The sequence below is a fragment of the Arvicanthis niloticus genome, chromosome 26 (assembly GCF_011762505.2).
Source record: "Arvicanthis niloticus isolate mArvNil1 chromosome 26, mArvNil1.pat.X, whole genome shotgun sequence".
In the NCBI taxonomy this organism is placed as follows: Eukaryota; Metazoa; Chordata; class Mammalia; order Rodentia; family Muridae; genus Arvicanthis; species Arvicanthis niloticus.
In genome coordinates, this window is record NC_133434.1 from 31,565,619 (window position 1) to 31,581,372 (window position 15,754).

Genomic DNA, 15,754 nt, shown 5'->3' on the forward strand with positions numbered 1-15,754 from the left:
AACTAAAATAAGAGATGGCTGAGCCACCAACTGCGTGTTGAGAATTGAGCCATGTTTCCAGCCTCAGATACATGTCTTGATTGAATCATAGGTGAGTTTCTTGAGAGTCCTGAAAGGTAGTGATGGGGATTAGGGCGTTTTCTCTCGTAGACCAGTGACTATGTAGCTTTGTTCTTTTTCTGCTGCCATCAAGACTGACTCACTAACACCAACTTAACAAGGCTGACTGTCATCTTTTTGCAAGATCATGGTATAACCTAGTCTGTCTCTCAGAGCTATGAAAAATATCTGCATATTAGCAATTGAAGTGTAAGAATTATTTTTTGTTAGACATATAATAAAATATATATTGATGAATCTGGTTTTTGTATAGATGATTAAATTCTTCTCTTCAGAGAACAGTTTGACTAGGCACCTTCCTGTTCGTAGTATAGTTAAGTCAGAGGAGGGACAGGATTAGTCTTTAGACCTCTACTGAGGTAGAAAGTTACATTTAGATTTATTATAAAACTCAGCAGGCTAAACAGTTACAAGTCCTGGCATTTATAGAAGCCCTCATTGAGTCAGTGAATGAACAGAGGCCTTTTTGTTCATCTACTAAGATGTAGGTTCCTCCAGAGCAAATGTTATTTACATTTACTCTTTGTGTGTGGTGTTGGAGATTGACGCGCCTCACGAGGCAGGCCCAGCCATAGCCTTATTTTCTTGTTTACTCTAGTTCACTCTTGTGTACTCTAGTACACCAGGCATCTAGACCCGCAGGCACTCAATAAGTACTTGTTGAATAAGTAAGAACAACTTTGTGTTTATTTGTTTTCATTTTGTTAAGGAAAACAGGTGCAGCCTGGCTAAGGTTGTACAGGTGGTCAGGAGTGTAGGTGGGGTCGAGTTTGCTGTGGTATTCTATACTGTACTATTGTGGTATTCACTATTGTGGTATTCTATACTGTACTATGATGTCCCTTTGGGGTTAGAAAGTTTAAGTCGTAGGTGTAAATGTCAAACAGAAAACATTCAGAAAGCTGATCATCTTGTATAAAGCCAGCTAGGCTATGCTTAGACGGCGAAGCTACTTTCTCAGACGTGATGTTCTCACATATGTACATCAAAGGTGTCTTCACTTCATCATTGTTGTGCAGTGGTATTGATTTGGTTATCTTTATTCCATTAAACTTTAATTAGGCACAAGACCAATTGCACAGTGCCCTCCAGCTTAACAAGCATGACCTGACTTACATAATGCTGGGGAAGATCCACTTACTGCAGGGAGACTTGGATAAAGCCATTGAGATCTACAAGAAAGCAGTGGAGTAAGTGTCTTTTCCTCTTAGACTTCAACGAGCGTGTCTACCCTTTTATCACCTACAAAGTTCCTGCTCAAGAACAGAACAACTGAATAACAAAACCTTGTACACACACACACACACACACACACACACACACACACACCATGATGTTTTCGGTAAGTTTGTCAATTTGTGTTGGGACAGATTGGCAGCTATGCTGGAATGTATGCAGCCTACGGGCCACAGGGTGACACCTGCTGGAAGCAAGGGGACATGTAAACATTGAGAACAGATGGTTTCTCTCTTCTGCAACAGTGTCTGCTCTAGGCTAGCTGCTTCACAGGCTGGCTGCTTCACAGGCTGGCTGCTTCACAGGCTGGCTGCTTCACAGGCTAGATGCTTCACAGGCTGGCTGCTTCACAGGCTAGCTGCTCGGGATTTAGTTCCTTATGTGGTTTTTTTCACCTTCAAGCTGAGTAACATGTTCCAGGTCATATTGTTGTAAGATGATACTGGAAACTAAATGTGGAGTAAGTATCTCTAGTTTCAAATAACCCTAAAACTAGAGTTTTTAACTGCACACATACTTGCTGCGCATTGTCTATGGTTTGAAATTAGGTAGAAGAAAACAGCTGCAACAGAAGTAGGTGGACATGCACTCGGCAAGAACTTGGGCTCAGTGCGATCTTCTCTGTAATACTTTATAGCAGATCTCTGTTCCTGGAGATCATATTAGCAACAGAAATCCCCTAGCTCAGAAAGACACCTGGGTTTATTAGCCTGAGACCAATATATCTTGTGTTACTGTTATTTTGGTTTCTTATGCTGAGGAAAGAACTTTACCCATGCTTAACTGCTACAAAGGAGCTGCACCGCAGTCCCAATATCATGAGTTTTCCTGCTGTTCTTTGTTAGGGTCGTCTAACTTGTTGATAATGGATGACTGAATTTCCCATCCCAAGTTTCCTCTCTAGGGACACATGGAATTTTTTTTTTCTTAGTGTCATCTTGTTTAACTTATTTTGAGGCAGGGTCTCAGCATGTAGCCTTGGCTGCCTACAATTCACTATGTAGATCAGGTTGGCCAGGAACATACAGAGATCCACCTACCTCTGCACCTGGCTTGTTTCTTTTAAATAGGACAGCTGCATACAGTAAAATGCTCAGGGGTTGTGTTCAATCAAAGACTAGATGGACTAAGATTCTGAACTGGTATAGAGTACTGGTCACTTCTTAGCTTTGTCCACCACAGGGTGAGTTTCCTGGCTGTATCAGTCACGGCACTGCTTTCTGCCTTTTCTATAACCACATTTTGTGACTGAAAACTCTCTTAGGTTTGTTGGTAAGCTATAGTTTTTTCTTCATCAAAAGGTCAGGCTTATGTGGTCAGGTAGGAAGGAGCCATGAAACAAGAGCTCCTGTAATGTGCGAATAAGCCTGTTCCTGACACTTGTCCTGTATAAGGTGGCATCTGAGTTAGTGCACATGAACTCCAGTGAGGGCGTGTTGACAGTGATTACTCAGACTTGAATCACTCATCTTCCCAAGGAGAAAACAGGACAATTGAGTATTTGAGAAGGTAGGTTCGTGACCTGCCGCTCTGGAGAGGAGTGCTGGCAAGGGAACAGATACTGATGGAATGTGAGGAGTGGGAAGCACAAGCTCACTGTGTGATTTGCAGAGGAGTATGCTCAGAATGGATACTTACTATAGACAAGCAAGTCAGAAATACTCAATTGTACTGAGAAAGTTGTTTGCCAGCTCAGGCCCAGGGTAGGCTTTGGCTGTCCTACAGGGAGCAAGCAGGAACAGCACTTTGTTCTTTGCTGTTTACTGGTGAAACTGATCCTGTGTTCAGATGGTCTCAACTCTGTCGCTTTGGCGTTTTAATAAAGATAAGCATCAGTTAAAGACTGAAAAGGCAGATAACAGGCCAGTGTTTACTCCAAGATCCAGTATCTAAGTCTTTCCAAGGGCTGATACATCCCTTTTTTGTTTAGCTTGGCAATTTAATATGGAGAGCACATTGTCAGGGGGTTTGGAGTCCTAAATGACATAGGAAGTAGGCTGCCTACCATTGTACGCACAGGGAAGGTGACAAGAGTTCTCAACAGAGAGACTAGCATAACTGTATCCTGACTGACTTGGCTTAAAATTTCGTTATTTTCAGTGTGATGAATCATTCCACACAGTTCTTTTTTTAAGGTTCCTGTTGGTCCAAAAGAAGGGCTTTGACAAAGGAGTCTAGATTCTAAGCCCCGTTCCTTCTGCTGAGCAGATTGTCCCTGTCTCCAGGGTTGAGATTGTTTGCTTTTGAAGGAGATTGCCAAACTGCTCTCAGAAGTTTACATGGAAAAGAAAGAGGTTTAAGGAAGGGTTCTGGGTGTTGGCATTGGGGCAGACCACTATGAGTCTGTGTCTTGTGACCGTGGCTTCCTTGTGAGCATCTCTATGTTACAGGTTCTCACCAGAAAATACAGAACTTCTTACAACTTTAGGATTGCTCTACTTACAGGTAATGAAAACTATATTCACATGCTGGTGTTAGAAATGCTTTAGGTTATGCCTATGGTGGTTTCCTTCCCTTTTCTACTTGGCATATTATACTAACAGTCACAGTACACACAAGAACCATGGTTTGTTTTATATACTCATTGCTAAAGGAATTAACATTTGCACCCAAGTTGTAATTCTCTTTCAGCCTTAGTGTAATAGCAATTCTTATGCAACAAGGAAAGAATATATATGAGAACCTGCTGTCTGGTTTGGGGAAAGGAGGAGAACTGTTAGATTTAGCCACTCTGTGGACACTGGGGCCAAGACTGTTCGTGTTGGCTCACCTTGCTATCCAAGGTCCGGTAGGTGAGAGTAGCCAGGGTAGATTTCTAGAGAGAAAACATTACCTTCCCTTCATGTTGCTAAGTGTGGATGGGACTCTTAAGTCTGCCACTTGTGTTCCTGCATACTGAGGCTCCTGATCTCTGGGCTGTCTTACCCTGCCCATCCTCCAGTCTCCCTGTTCAGCTGACATGCCTCTGAAGTAGCTTTTATAATGATTGCTTTAAGAAGAACGTAGATTTTAACTTTGGGTCCTTGGGGCTTTGGCTTGTGAGGAGGTGCAACGGTACAGTCCCTGTCAGGAGGCATTACTATCAAGCAGCATGAGCGTTTCTGAAATGTTTTTTTTTTTTTTTTTTTTTGGCCAAATACTACTTTATCAGGAGAAAAATGAACAAAAATAAGAAAATCACAAACGTGGAGATTTGTGTTTTATTTGGCATACCAACTTTATTTTTATCATCACTACTATTCAAGGGTTGGGGTGTGGGCTTTCAAAAGAACTTTACAAATGACTGCATGTTTCCACTCAGGGTATAGTTGGCCACATTCATGAACTGACATCTTTCTGCTGAGGTAAACTTTTTGGTTTGCTTTCTTTCAAGCTTGGTGTTTACCAGAAGGCATTTGAACATCTTGGGAATGCACTGACTTACGACCCTGCCAACTACAAGGTACTGTAGGCTATGGTGATCCCATGACCCCTAGAGATGATCAGACCGTAGAAACTGGGTAGCTTTCTCATTTTAAATACGTAAGAAGGTAACTTTGTATGTATGTGGTGCTGGTGAACAAACCCAGAACTTTGTGCATGCTAGGCAAGTAGTCTATCAGTGAGATGCACTACCCCGTCTCAGAAATCACCTTGTATTCATAATTCTTATTTTTAAAAGTTAGTTCTTATTGAAGCTATTGTAAAGTGCTGGTGGTCATCGTCTAAAAGGGGTCCATTTACGGTAATAGGACTGTTGATCTTTGCTGCAGGGAAAGTTGGAGTGCCGTTAGAGTTTCTGTGTTACTCGCGAATTTAGCCAAGCTTCCACTACAACTGTTGAAGGATTCTTGATCCTAATGAAGTCACATAACTTCCATATGTGACTTGAAGGAGGGTGAGAAAATCAAGTGAATGAACGTTACTGAGGGAGATGCAACCACATAGGGTTTAAACACGAACTCCATCATTTAGGAAGTCAGCTTGGTACCTTTCCTCATAAAAATGATAGTGCTGGACGGATAAAAACTAAAGGCAACTCTCACTGCATCTTGAGTAGTAGCCACAGGCAGGTGTCTGTGAGGTGTTTGGAGCACTTAGTGTACAAAGTAGAGCAGACAGACGAGGCACTTGTTAGAATCCTGAGTTCCCTAGCTAGAAGTAGGAATCAAATGGAGCCAGAGACATTTGGTTTTTATGCTGTGGGATTCCAAAGGCAGCTAGGGTCTATTTATGTACCCAGAAGTTGTTCTTGGCCATGTCTGGCTGATGTGTACTATGTACACTCAGGAGACTCGTGTCTTGGGCTTCTTGGATGACTGAAGCACTAATGTTACATGCACTGTGTTTTCAGGCCATCTTGGCAGCAGGCAGCATGATGCAGACTCATGGGGACTTTGATGTTGCCCTTACCAAATACAGAGTTGTAGCTTGTGCTATTCCAGAAAGTCCTCCACTTTGGAATAACATTGGAATGTGTTTCTTTGGCAAGAAGAAATACGTGGCAGTAAGTGCTCCTTACAGTTCTTGTCATCCTCATCCATGTGGTCATTGGCTCTGCTGAGCTTGCCTGGCCCTGGGCTGAGCGCTCCTGTTTCTGCAGGCTATCAGCTGCCTAAAACGAGCCAATTACTTGGCACCCTTCGACTGGAAGATTCTGTACAATCTGGGCCTCGTCCATTTGACTATGCAGCAGTATGCATCAGCATTCCATTTTCTCAGTGCAGCCATCAACTTCCAGCCCAAGCTAGGGGAACTCTACATGCTCTTGGCTGGTAAGGGACATTTATACAGAAACATTCTTCTGAGTTAGGATGATGGAAACGTGAATTGGGATCATAGGTTAGTAGCTAAATGCCCTGTAGAGGGATTTTAGCTCAGTCTCAACAGGTTAAATCAAAGTCATCTAGATCCACATGTATGTATGTATGTATGTGTGTGTGTGTGTGTGTGTGTGTGTGTGTGTGTGTATGTATGTATGTATGCAGACAGGGTCTCACTGTGTGGTCCTTGCTGGCCTGGAATTTGCATGGCAAATTCCCTGAACTCAGAGACTGCCTGCCTCTGCCTCTAGAGTGCTGGAATTAAAGTGTGAACCACCACACTTTTTCTTTCTGTTTTTTTTTTTTTTTAAAGGATTTGAATTTTATTTGTAATTATGTGTATATTTGTATGTGGATTTATGCATAGAAGAGGACATTGAATCCTTTGAAACTAGAGTTACAGACGGTTGTGAGCTGCCTGGTGTGGATGTTCTCAGAACCAAACTTGGGTCTTCTGCGAAAGCACCAAGTGTTCTTAACATTGAAGCATCAGTTTAGTCCCACACAGTCCCCTCTTAACAGTTTTTTTCCTTTCTCCTACTGGTATTCTTTTTTTCTTGTTGTTTATTGGTGGTGGTTGTGGAGCCTGACCCTCGGACCCTGCGTATAGCTAGGCAAACACTTGACTACTGAGCTGCCCTACAGCCCCCGTACTTACTGAAGCCAGTCCATTGAGCTCAGTAACATAACCAAGATCCCGGGCGTAAGGTAGAGTCCGGCCTCCACTGCCAATTGTGTGTGCTCATGGTTGATGTGAGGACTGCATGATTAAACATAATGAATATTAAACCTTTGAGTTTTCTCATGGTTAGAAAATTATGTCTTTAAAAAAAAAAAAACCCAACATTATAGCACAGTGTACATATATAGGTCAGAGAAGAAGAGGGAGAAGTTTTTCTCTTTCCATTATGTGGGTTCCAGGCTCCATCTCGGGTCACTGGGCAGCAAGCGTCCTTCCTTACTGGGCCATCCCATTGGTCCCATCTTTTTTCCTTTTGGGGGGGGGGGGGGTGAGACAGGGTTTCTCAGTGTAGCCCTGGCTGTCCTGGAACTTACTCTGTAGACCAGGCTGGCCTCGAACTCAGAAATCCACCTGCCTCTGCCTCTACCTCTCAAGTGCTGAGATTAAAGGCGTGAGCCACTACTGCCCGGCATCCCATCATTATTTTTGTTAACATAGCTGGCCTTTGGTAGTTCAGTCAAATTAAAGTATTGTTCTATTCCAAAATTCCATCTATGCTATACAAAGTAAAATTAAGCTGGGCAAAGTGGATCATATCTATAAGCCTAGCTCTTAAGGCAGAGGTTGGAAAATGATAAATTTGAGGCCAGCCTGAGCTACATTAGTGAGACTCTAACACTGTTTCAGAAAATACAAAAGAAAAAGAAAAAAAATCATTTAAAAGTACTAACTATTCCTTTTAGGGAATATTTTCTCCACGAAACGAACTTAGAAACGTCTCCCATATTTTCATTGGTAGTGGTCTTCTGTTGTGTATTTTAGTCATTTATTGATGAGTTTTCAATTTATGAGAGAAAGGTCAAAAGCAACTAATGAAGGTTGTTTGGAGAGCACCAGAATACAAAGCTAGCTCAAACTGCAGTAAGGCAGAGGGCCTGACTGCTTATGCTATGGCAGCAGCATCAGTTCTAATGTGACAAATAGAGCCAACCTCCACGTGGTCCTGCAGGACAAACTAGACTTTGAGAAAGCAGTGGCAAAAGCAGGACATGTGACATTGTGCAGCCAGTTGATGTGGTGAGGCATCTAAGCTGAGGGATGAAAACGGCTTCATTTTGAGAGTGGTCTAGAATATTATTTTTGCTGTCTAAAATGAGCTTTCCTGATTTTCTCTGTGGCAGTGGCTCTGACCAACCTGGAAGATATAGAAAATGCCAAAAGAGCTTATGTAGAAGCTGTTCGCCTGGATAAGTAAGCATTCTGTTGTATGGGAAGGGTAGGAGTGCCATCAGTAAAGCCTGCCATAGGACTAATGCTGCCCGAGTCATCTTAGCCACCGTGTGGCATAAATGTGGAAGGTTGTGAGTCCTAAGCAAGCAGACGTAGTGAGAATGAAAAGCCCGAGAAACACTTCCAGTCAGGAATCCAAAGAAAGTCAAGAGCTGGCGGCACTGTCTTGGTTGCTGATAAGCTATGGCTAGCTAGTTTAGCAGGTGGGACTCTGGGCTCAGCTTAATCAAAGATAACTAAGGTTCTTGGAGTGGTGGTGTGATATTCTACCAGAATTTGCTACACAGTTGGTCTGGGATTTCTTTGCTCTGCCCTTCCTGGGGTGGCTTTGCTGGTGCCAGACTCAGTCCATATCCTGCTTTGCTCCCTGGGCAGTAGGTCACACAGCATTTTGCTGTATAATGAATAGGGACAACCACTACTTAGTTTTTGTTTGGGGACTTCATATAATGAGAAGGATCGTCAAATAACTCATTATTGCAGAGCCCCAGACGCCTGTCTCTCTGCCACAGGTGTAACCCTTTAGTAAACCTCAACTATGCTGTGCTGCTGTATAACCAGGGTGATAAGAAGAGTGCCCTGGCTCAGTACCAGGAGATGGAGAAGAAGGTCACCTTTCTCAAGGACAACAGTCCTCTGGAATTTGACTCTGAGGTATGCCTTTTGTTAGCTCCTGCAGATCATTAAGCAAGCTGTTAACAGATACCAAAGGAACCGGATGTTTCTTTGGGCTTCATGTTGATGGCAGCATGAGTTCACCAGTTAGTCATAGTCTGAGACAACCTTTGCTAGAAGAAAGTAATAAGATAGTTCAGCCTTATTAAGTTGTGTTTTCATTAATATAGCAGAACAGGCAGAGTTTGGCCAGTGATGCTTCAAACTTGCCTTGTTGCATTTTGAGATCCTACAAGGAAACCTCTGGACATCCCATAAGCAACTTGTAATGATCCTAGCACTTGAAAATGGTTTCCTTGTTTTAAGTACTCCTCCTTCAATCGCTAGTCCCAGCAGGCACAGGTTCAGTTAGTGGCCTTTGGTGAAAGGCCCAAGAAGACTGACTTGGCTCTGCTGGTCTTGTCAATAGTTTTTTTTTCCCCCCCATGTGGCACAAGATGGTAGAGATGGCTCAGAAGTTGGGAGCTGCCCTCCAGGTAGGAGAGGCACTGGTCTGGACCAAACCAGTCAAAGATCCCAAGTCAAAGCACCGGACCAATTCAGGCAGCAAATCTGCTACTCAAGCTCTAGGGCAGGCCATGTCTTCGGCAGCTGCATACTGGAAGATCTCTTCAGGTAAGAGACTACACAAAATGCTGAAGACTCAGTGGGGATAAGCTGCCTCTACCAGCAAAGATCACAGCTTTGAGCAAGGTTTGCACTCTGCATACTCATGGCCAATTTAGTATTAGACAGGGAAAAGCCCAGAGTGACCAAACTGGCACTGGTTTTGAAGGGCAAGCTGTGAGGTAGGCTTAGACAGGGTGGTGAGCTTTTAGCTAACGTTAGGAGTGCCTTACTAAGTGCTTGCTGTGGTACATGCTTGCCTTAGTTTCCCAAGCTTAATGTTTTATTACTTCAGTTGTGGGCATCCTTCCTGGGTACAGAATGCATTACAGTCTTGATAGCCTCAGACAATGCAAAGTTCCCTCTTAAATGGTTTCTTCTAAAATGGAGTAACTGAGAGTTCAAGTTTTGTTTCTTTGCAAGGTGCTGTAGGATCCCAGCTCACAAAACCACCATCACTTCCACTGGAGCCAGAGCCAGAGCCCACTGTGGAGGCAAGTCCAACAGAAGCATCAGAACAAAAGAAAGAAAAATAGCAACAAACACGAAAAAACCAGGCTGACCCTTGAGTAGGGGGTCTCTTAAGTGAGACCATAGAGAAGGTGGTCATACGACCAGGCAGAAGGAGGCCTGCACTTCGTCCCTGGGTGGGCACTGCAGAATTAAAACAGAACCCAGGGTGTGTTGTGATGACCAGGAGGAGCCTAAGGCCCATGCAGCTCTTGGCTGGCCCCATCGATGATCCAGGAACAAGGAAGAAGACATGCTACGTAGACTTGAGGCCCCACATGTATACTCCAAGAGTCATCAAGGCAAATGATGAAAGACCATTACTCAATGAAGGACTGTTATCTTGATAAAGGTAGCCTGTGGTGATGAAGTACATTCTAAGTGGACTGTGGGAAGACAAAAGTCTCCACTGGAAACACAAACCTTGGATTAAGAACTTAAATAGGGCTTCCCCAACCATCATCACTACCACCACCACCACCACTCCCTTTAGATTAAGTTGAGACTTAAACTGGAATGAATCCAGCTATATTTGCCCAAAGAGAATCCAAAACAAGTCCTTATCTCCATTCTTAAGAGAGGTCAGAGTCTAGAGCCAGATCATGTCAGTTTAAGTAGTAGAGTCAAGGGCTGGTCTGGAATCGGCACCAAGAATTTAAAGAAAAAGAGTGGGTAGGGTGACTGAGGACATAGCTCAGTGTTAGAGCACTTGCTTAGCATACACAAGGGTATACCTGGGTTTAATCCCCAGTACTGCTGAAAAAGAACAGAATGGAATTGTAACCAGACAATCAATGGTGAGCGCTGACAGATGCTCTCAGGACCCAAGAGCAGCCTTTGTAAAAGATTATGGATCTCCAAGAGGTCACATTAAAAGATTTTTTAAAAAATCAAACTATGATCACTGTCTGTCTTTACCTGGTTCTGAGCCTGGTTTGAAACTATTGCCACCTCAGAGCCACGTTGCTCTTGGCTGTAGTGCGGCCTCCCAGCAGTATAGAAGGTTAGCTCCCTCTGAGGGTACCAGTTCTCCTTTTAACTGACAGCTACAAAACTGACACACTATCAAGCCATTGTGGAACTCTGATACTTTGGCTGGGTCTGACTTGGCAGACTGAACAGAGGTCCTCTTCTGTCCTCTAACTCCTGAAGGCAAGCACAGTACCAGAGGTGATTCCTTGCCTGGGTAGCAGGTCTGTTCTGTCATGCAGCAATGGAGAAAACCCACCTCTACATCAGTGTGGAGGGTGCTATAGACTAAATTGATTTACTAAAACTAAAAGGTCTTGATGAGAAATAGGAATGTAAGCTTATGAGGGGAGAGAGAAAACCAGGTGCTGAATCAGCAGGAGGGTCTGCTTGTCAGTAGCAAATAAGAAGAGACTACAAGGTAAACAGATACTCATCGTGGGCCTGAGACTAGAAATGTGAGCAACTAGCATCATGGACTTCTCCAGTCTATTGCTAGGCGTGTCTCTCTGACATAATCCAATGACACCTTACTAGACACATAAATAGTGTGACGTTAAGAACAAAGTCTGTTAGAGCACTGGTTCTCAACCTGTGGGTCAAGACACCTTTTGGGGTCACATATCAGATATCCTGCATATCACATATTTATAATTCATAACAGCAGCAAAAGTACAGTCATAAAGTAGCAATGAAATAATTTTTATGGTTGAGGTGGGTCACCACAACATGAAGAACTGTAGTAAAGGGTCTCATTAGGAAAGCTGAGAACCACTGTGCTGGAGGAATCCGGATTCAGTGATTGTAAGCTGGAAAGCACAGGCTTACAAGTCCCAAAGGTAAGATGAAGGCAGAGATTGGAGAAGGAAAGCAAGTATTTGGGGAAAGTGGCATCGTGTCATGGAAGGTAAAAGAAGAAAGGGTTCAGAAAGGAGGTCAGTCTTGTTTGAGTTTATCCACCACAAAGTTACTGCCAGAAACAAGTCTATTGGGGAGGAAACTGGAGTTGGAGGGAAAAAACCCATTTTAGAAGGTACATGTCTGCCGGGCAGTGGTGGCGCACACCTTTAATCCCAGCACTTGGGAGGCAGAGGCAGGCGGATTTCTGAGTTCGAGGCCAGCCTGGTCTACAGAGTGAGTTTCAGGACAGCCAGGGCTACACAGAAAAACCCTGTCTCGAAAACCCCCCCCCCCAAAATAATAATAAATAAAAAAAATAATAATAAAAGAAAGAAGGTACATGTCAGGCTGCACTGGATATGAACCTGGGACTCAGTACAGCCCCTGACTGTACATCACCAAGTAGGATGTCCCTTGGAGAAGCAGTGCTAACAGAAGCCCATGCAGAGATTAAGCCACTCATTGTATAAAGCTTCAAAGGAGAGGAGAGAGATCTCTGAGGATAGAACTAATTCCATACTCAGATGACTTTAAACATGTTTTTGAGACAGGGTCTTATGTCACCTAGGCTGGCCTCACATAATGTAGCAGAGAGGATACAGTATTTACTCCTGCTCTTCCTACCTCTCCCTCTAAATACTGCTGTTAACAGGTACACACTACCACATCTGGCTAAAATCTTTGTATCAGGGTATACAAGTGCAAAGGTGCTTCTCTTCAGGTGAGGTGTGGCAGAAGCTGAGAGGCCTGTTCATCTTTTCCGGTCCCACAGGGGTGCCTTTCACAAATAGTCACAAAGCAATGCTTTCTACAGTACCTGGACTTAAGGTTTTCTTAGATAACAGGCCGAACGTGTCCAGTCTTCTGGGCATCTGGATTTGTAGTTTCTCATTCATTCTGAAAAAAATTAAAAAGTTATTTTATGAAGGCAGCTCACAACACAGTTTTAAAGATGGAGGAAAATGAGACCAAATTGATAATCACAGATACAGACATGGTTTTGACCCATGAAAGAGGCTGAAACCAAGAACACTGCCAATACTAATGTTAGCAAGGGTGCAGCATCGGTGCCTTGTACCTACATTTACAAGATTCCTTAGTGAACATACTTTTATATGATCTGAGAGTCACACTAAGTATTGGACAAAATGAATTGTAAACAATCACATAAGCCCCTACACAGATGCCCGAACTTGGAAGCAATCATGACATCATTTACAAGTGGATGAATAAGCTTCAGTAGAACCAGACAAAAGAAGAAGTGACAAAAGAAGCTATCAAGCTGAGAAAAAATATATAGTAAGTGAAAAATGCCAGGTATTTAAAATACCTACATACTGCATGATCTTAATGTTGTATTCTGGAAATCTAGCCATTCCATAATGTGTGCACATTTCAGAACTTTTTTTTTTTATCTAAAATATTTTTTTTAATCAGCAAAGAAATAAATATGGCATCAGGATAACACAATACATAGGAATTCAGTCAAATTCATTACAGGCCTGTCAAAGCTGAGTTTATAAAGCTCCAAGAAAACCTGAGACTGCATGGATGATGTGTCATTTTGTTTCCCAGGTAAGACCAATGTTAGGATGTTAACATGAGCTTCAGGCTGCATCCCGTAGAGAGTAGACCTGACAAAGACCTCGTATCTGAAAAACATGAACTCTGCCAGCTCAATCATAAGGAAAACAAACACCCAATTAGGACCAAGTGTTGTGCAACTTTGCAGAGGAAAGCACAGGAGTGGCTAATGAACACTGAACAGGTATCTCGCCTTTGTTACATGGGAGACAGAACAGAACAATACCCACAAAATATTTAAACTGAACCCTGAAACCTCCACTGTGGCAAGAATCAGGTCAGTCAGCAGGAGTGTAAAATGGCCTTGCCACTTCTCTAAGGGTTTTGCTTGGCCATCCTGGTTCTACAGGTTCTCCTCTGAGAAGAACCTGTCAGGCTCTTGTTGGTGAGCTTAACCTGAAAGTGGAAGCCTGTGTGTACTTACAGTCATACAATATGCAGCCATATGAAACATGGATGACTCTACTGTACGCCAGCTTGATTACAAGACCAGGCAGTGAAGCTTCACTGATAATCCCCAGAACATGCAAAACTACTTGTTTACAGAGGAAAAAAAATAGTTGACTAGAGGTCAAGGTTAGGAATGGGAATGGCATGGAGGATTTAGCTGGTGATGCAAACATTTGCTGAGACTTATCAAGTGGTAACACTTCAAAGTGTACAGCTTCATCACTTAAGTTTTTAACCCTAAAACACAACAAGAAAAGGCTGGATTACTACAAGAACTTTCAAATAACCTAAAATGGTCTTAGACCCAGAAGTTGCCTGTTCAGCTTATTGAGAGGTGATTACTAAAATTGTGTTGTATACTATGCTCAATACTTACCCTGTCTCCCTTATCAACCAAACCCTGAGGGGGAGCTACCAGCATAGCACCATTTTACAGCTGAGGTAAGTTTAAGCCAAGGGAATCTGTCAGGTAATATCAAGTAACATTTCACCGACTCAAATACCCTTTATGAATCTGGGGTATGCCTACTGATGTTTACCCGTCTCAGGCCCCACAGTAAGAGAATACAACACAGACTGAATGTGATAAGGGTTGCCTGCTTTTGGCTGCACCCTGCCTCCTTTTAGTGGTGGTGCAGACTGCAGCTTTTCCCAGATTAAATCAATTTGAAGTAAGTAGCACAGGAAGTGTAGTTTCTAGGAAGCCTGTTACTGGCTAGGGGGTTTTCAAACCCTTTGTGTCATTAATCCTTAGTCAAACGCTGTCCACAGCCTAGGGCTGAAGAGCACAGCCCCATCTGTTCAGTTCCATCCACTTCTGCAGACAGGTGACTGCTCTGTCTAGTCTGTATGCACTCATCCTATACATAGTTATTACATTCTAGTACATTTCACTCATCACACAACTGACCTACCAACTTTAGAAAACAAAACAAAAAAATTTTTATGTTTGACAACATAGTCACTGAGATCTGAACTTGTATGGGGTCCTCATGGCTGCAGTATGCATTCTCCAGCCTCCTGGATCCAGCAACTGTTATAAGCCCATCTGTTAACAAACACTTGGAGGTGCTGGGTCTGGTGCTTCATGCCAAAGCTTGCCCTCTAATAATTCTCAAGGGAAAAGCAAATTTGAAGGCTACTGGCCTAGGTAGGTGCTCACTACACTTCTCACCCTCGTCTTCACCAGCATTTCCAGGGACACTTGGACAGTACTGAAGACTATAGTCTAGGCAGAAGCTGAACAAATAAGACTAAGGAAAAAAGATTTTTACAAAACTTGGCTTTAAGAAAAGTCTTCTCACTTCAACGTTCCTAATAGGCAGAAGCATGGTGATGCACACCCATAAGCTCACTACTTGGGTGAACCCACCTAAAAAGAGAAAGTGTAGGATTTTTGAGATAGGGTCTCACTGTAGACCTGACTGGTCTGCTGGTCTGGAACTAAACTCTGTAGACCAGGCTGGCCTCAGACTCAAACCTCACACAAAACTAATTTGAACTGAGTTGTTCTAGAGGCAGAGGATTAAGCAGCAGCCAACATTATCCATAATGAGATTTGCTTTCACTTTCAAGATGCAAATTGTGTAGGTTTTCTTTGAAAGTTTAAGACTTTCCTTCTTACCCAAATCAGGGAGGGGAGACCTGCCATTCCAGGAGCAGCTGCCAGGGCTGGTATGAGTGGCCCGTGTCCTGGGCAGACATCTTGTGCTTTGGACTAGAAAGATGTTGGCTCTTTGAAATGACCGTGCTCCATCTTCAAGGTGTCCACAGCAGGAGCTCCGCACCCTTAAGCTTGACAGACCTACTGCTAGGGCCCAGCTTGAGGGACCGCCTAACCCAATGGCAGGGACCAAAGAACAAATGCCTCAGCAACCAAGTGACATACAAGTGGGATTGGGGTTGAGAACAAAATTGATTAGACTTAGAA

At 43.2% G+C, this 15,754-nt stretch overlaps 1 protein-coding gene across 5 annotated transcripts in view; it reads left to right on the top strand.

The window, feature by feature from the left end:
* Window positions 1-10,816, top strand: part of Bbs4 (Bardet-Biedl syndrome 4) — a 30,909-nt gene extending 20,093 nt beyond the window's left edge. For 3 of the 5 annotated variants that reach the window (XM_076925503.1, XM_076925502.1, XM_076925504.1), the window contains 9 exons: window positions 1,183-1,310; window positions 3,747-3,801; window positions 4,730-4,798; window positions 5,690-5,842; window positions 5,939-6,110; window positions 8,022-8,091; window positions 8,643-8,784; window positions 9,243-9,420; window positions 9,835-10,816. In XM_076925503.1, the coding sequence (XP_076781618.1) occupies window positions 1,183-1,310; window positions 3,747-3,801; window positions 4,730-4,798; window positions 5,690-5,842; window positions 5,939-6,110; window positions 8,022-8,091; window positions 8,643-8,784; window positions 9,243-9,420; window positions 9,835-9,947 (1,080 nt within the window). In that variant the 3' untranslated portion in view covers window positions 9,948-10,816. The remainder of the gene's footprint in view (window positions 1-1,182; window positions 1,311-3,746; window positions 3,802-4,729; window positions 4,799-5,689; window positions 5,843-5,938; window positions 6,111-8,021; window positions 8,092-8,642; window positions 8,785-9,242; window positions 9,421-9,834) is intronic. The other 2 variants (XM_076925500.1, XM_076925501.1) reach the window with 2 other exon arrangements.
* The last annotated feature ends 4,938 nt before the right edge of the window (window positions 10,817-15,754 follow it).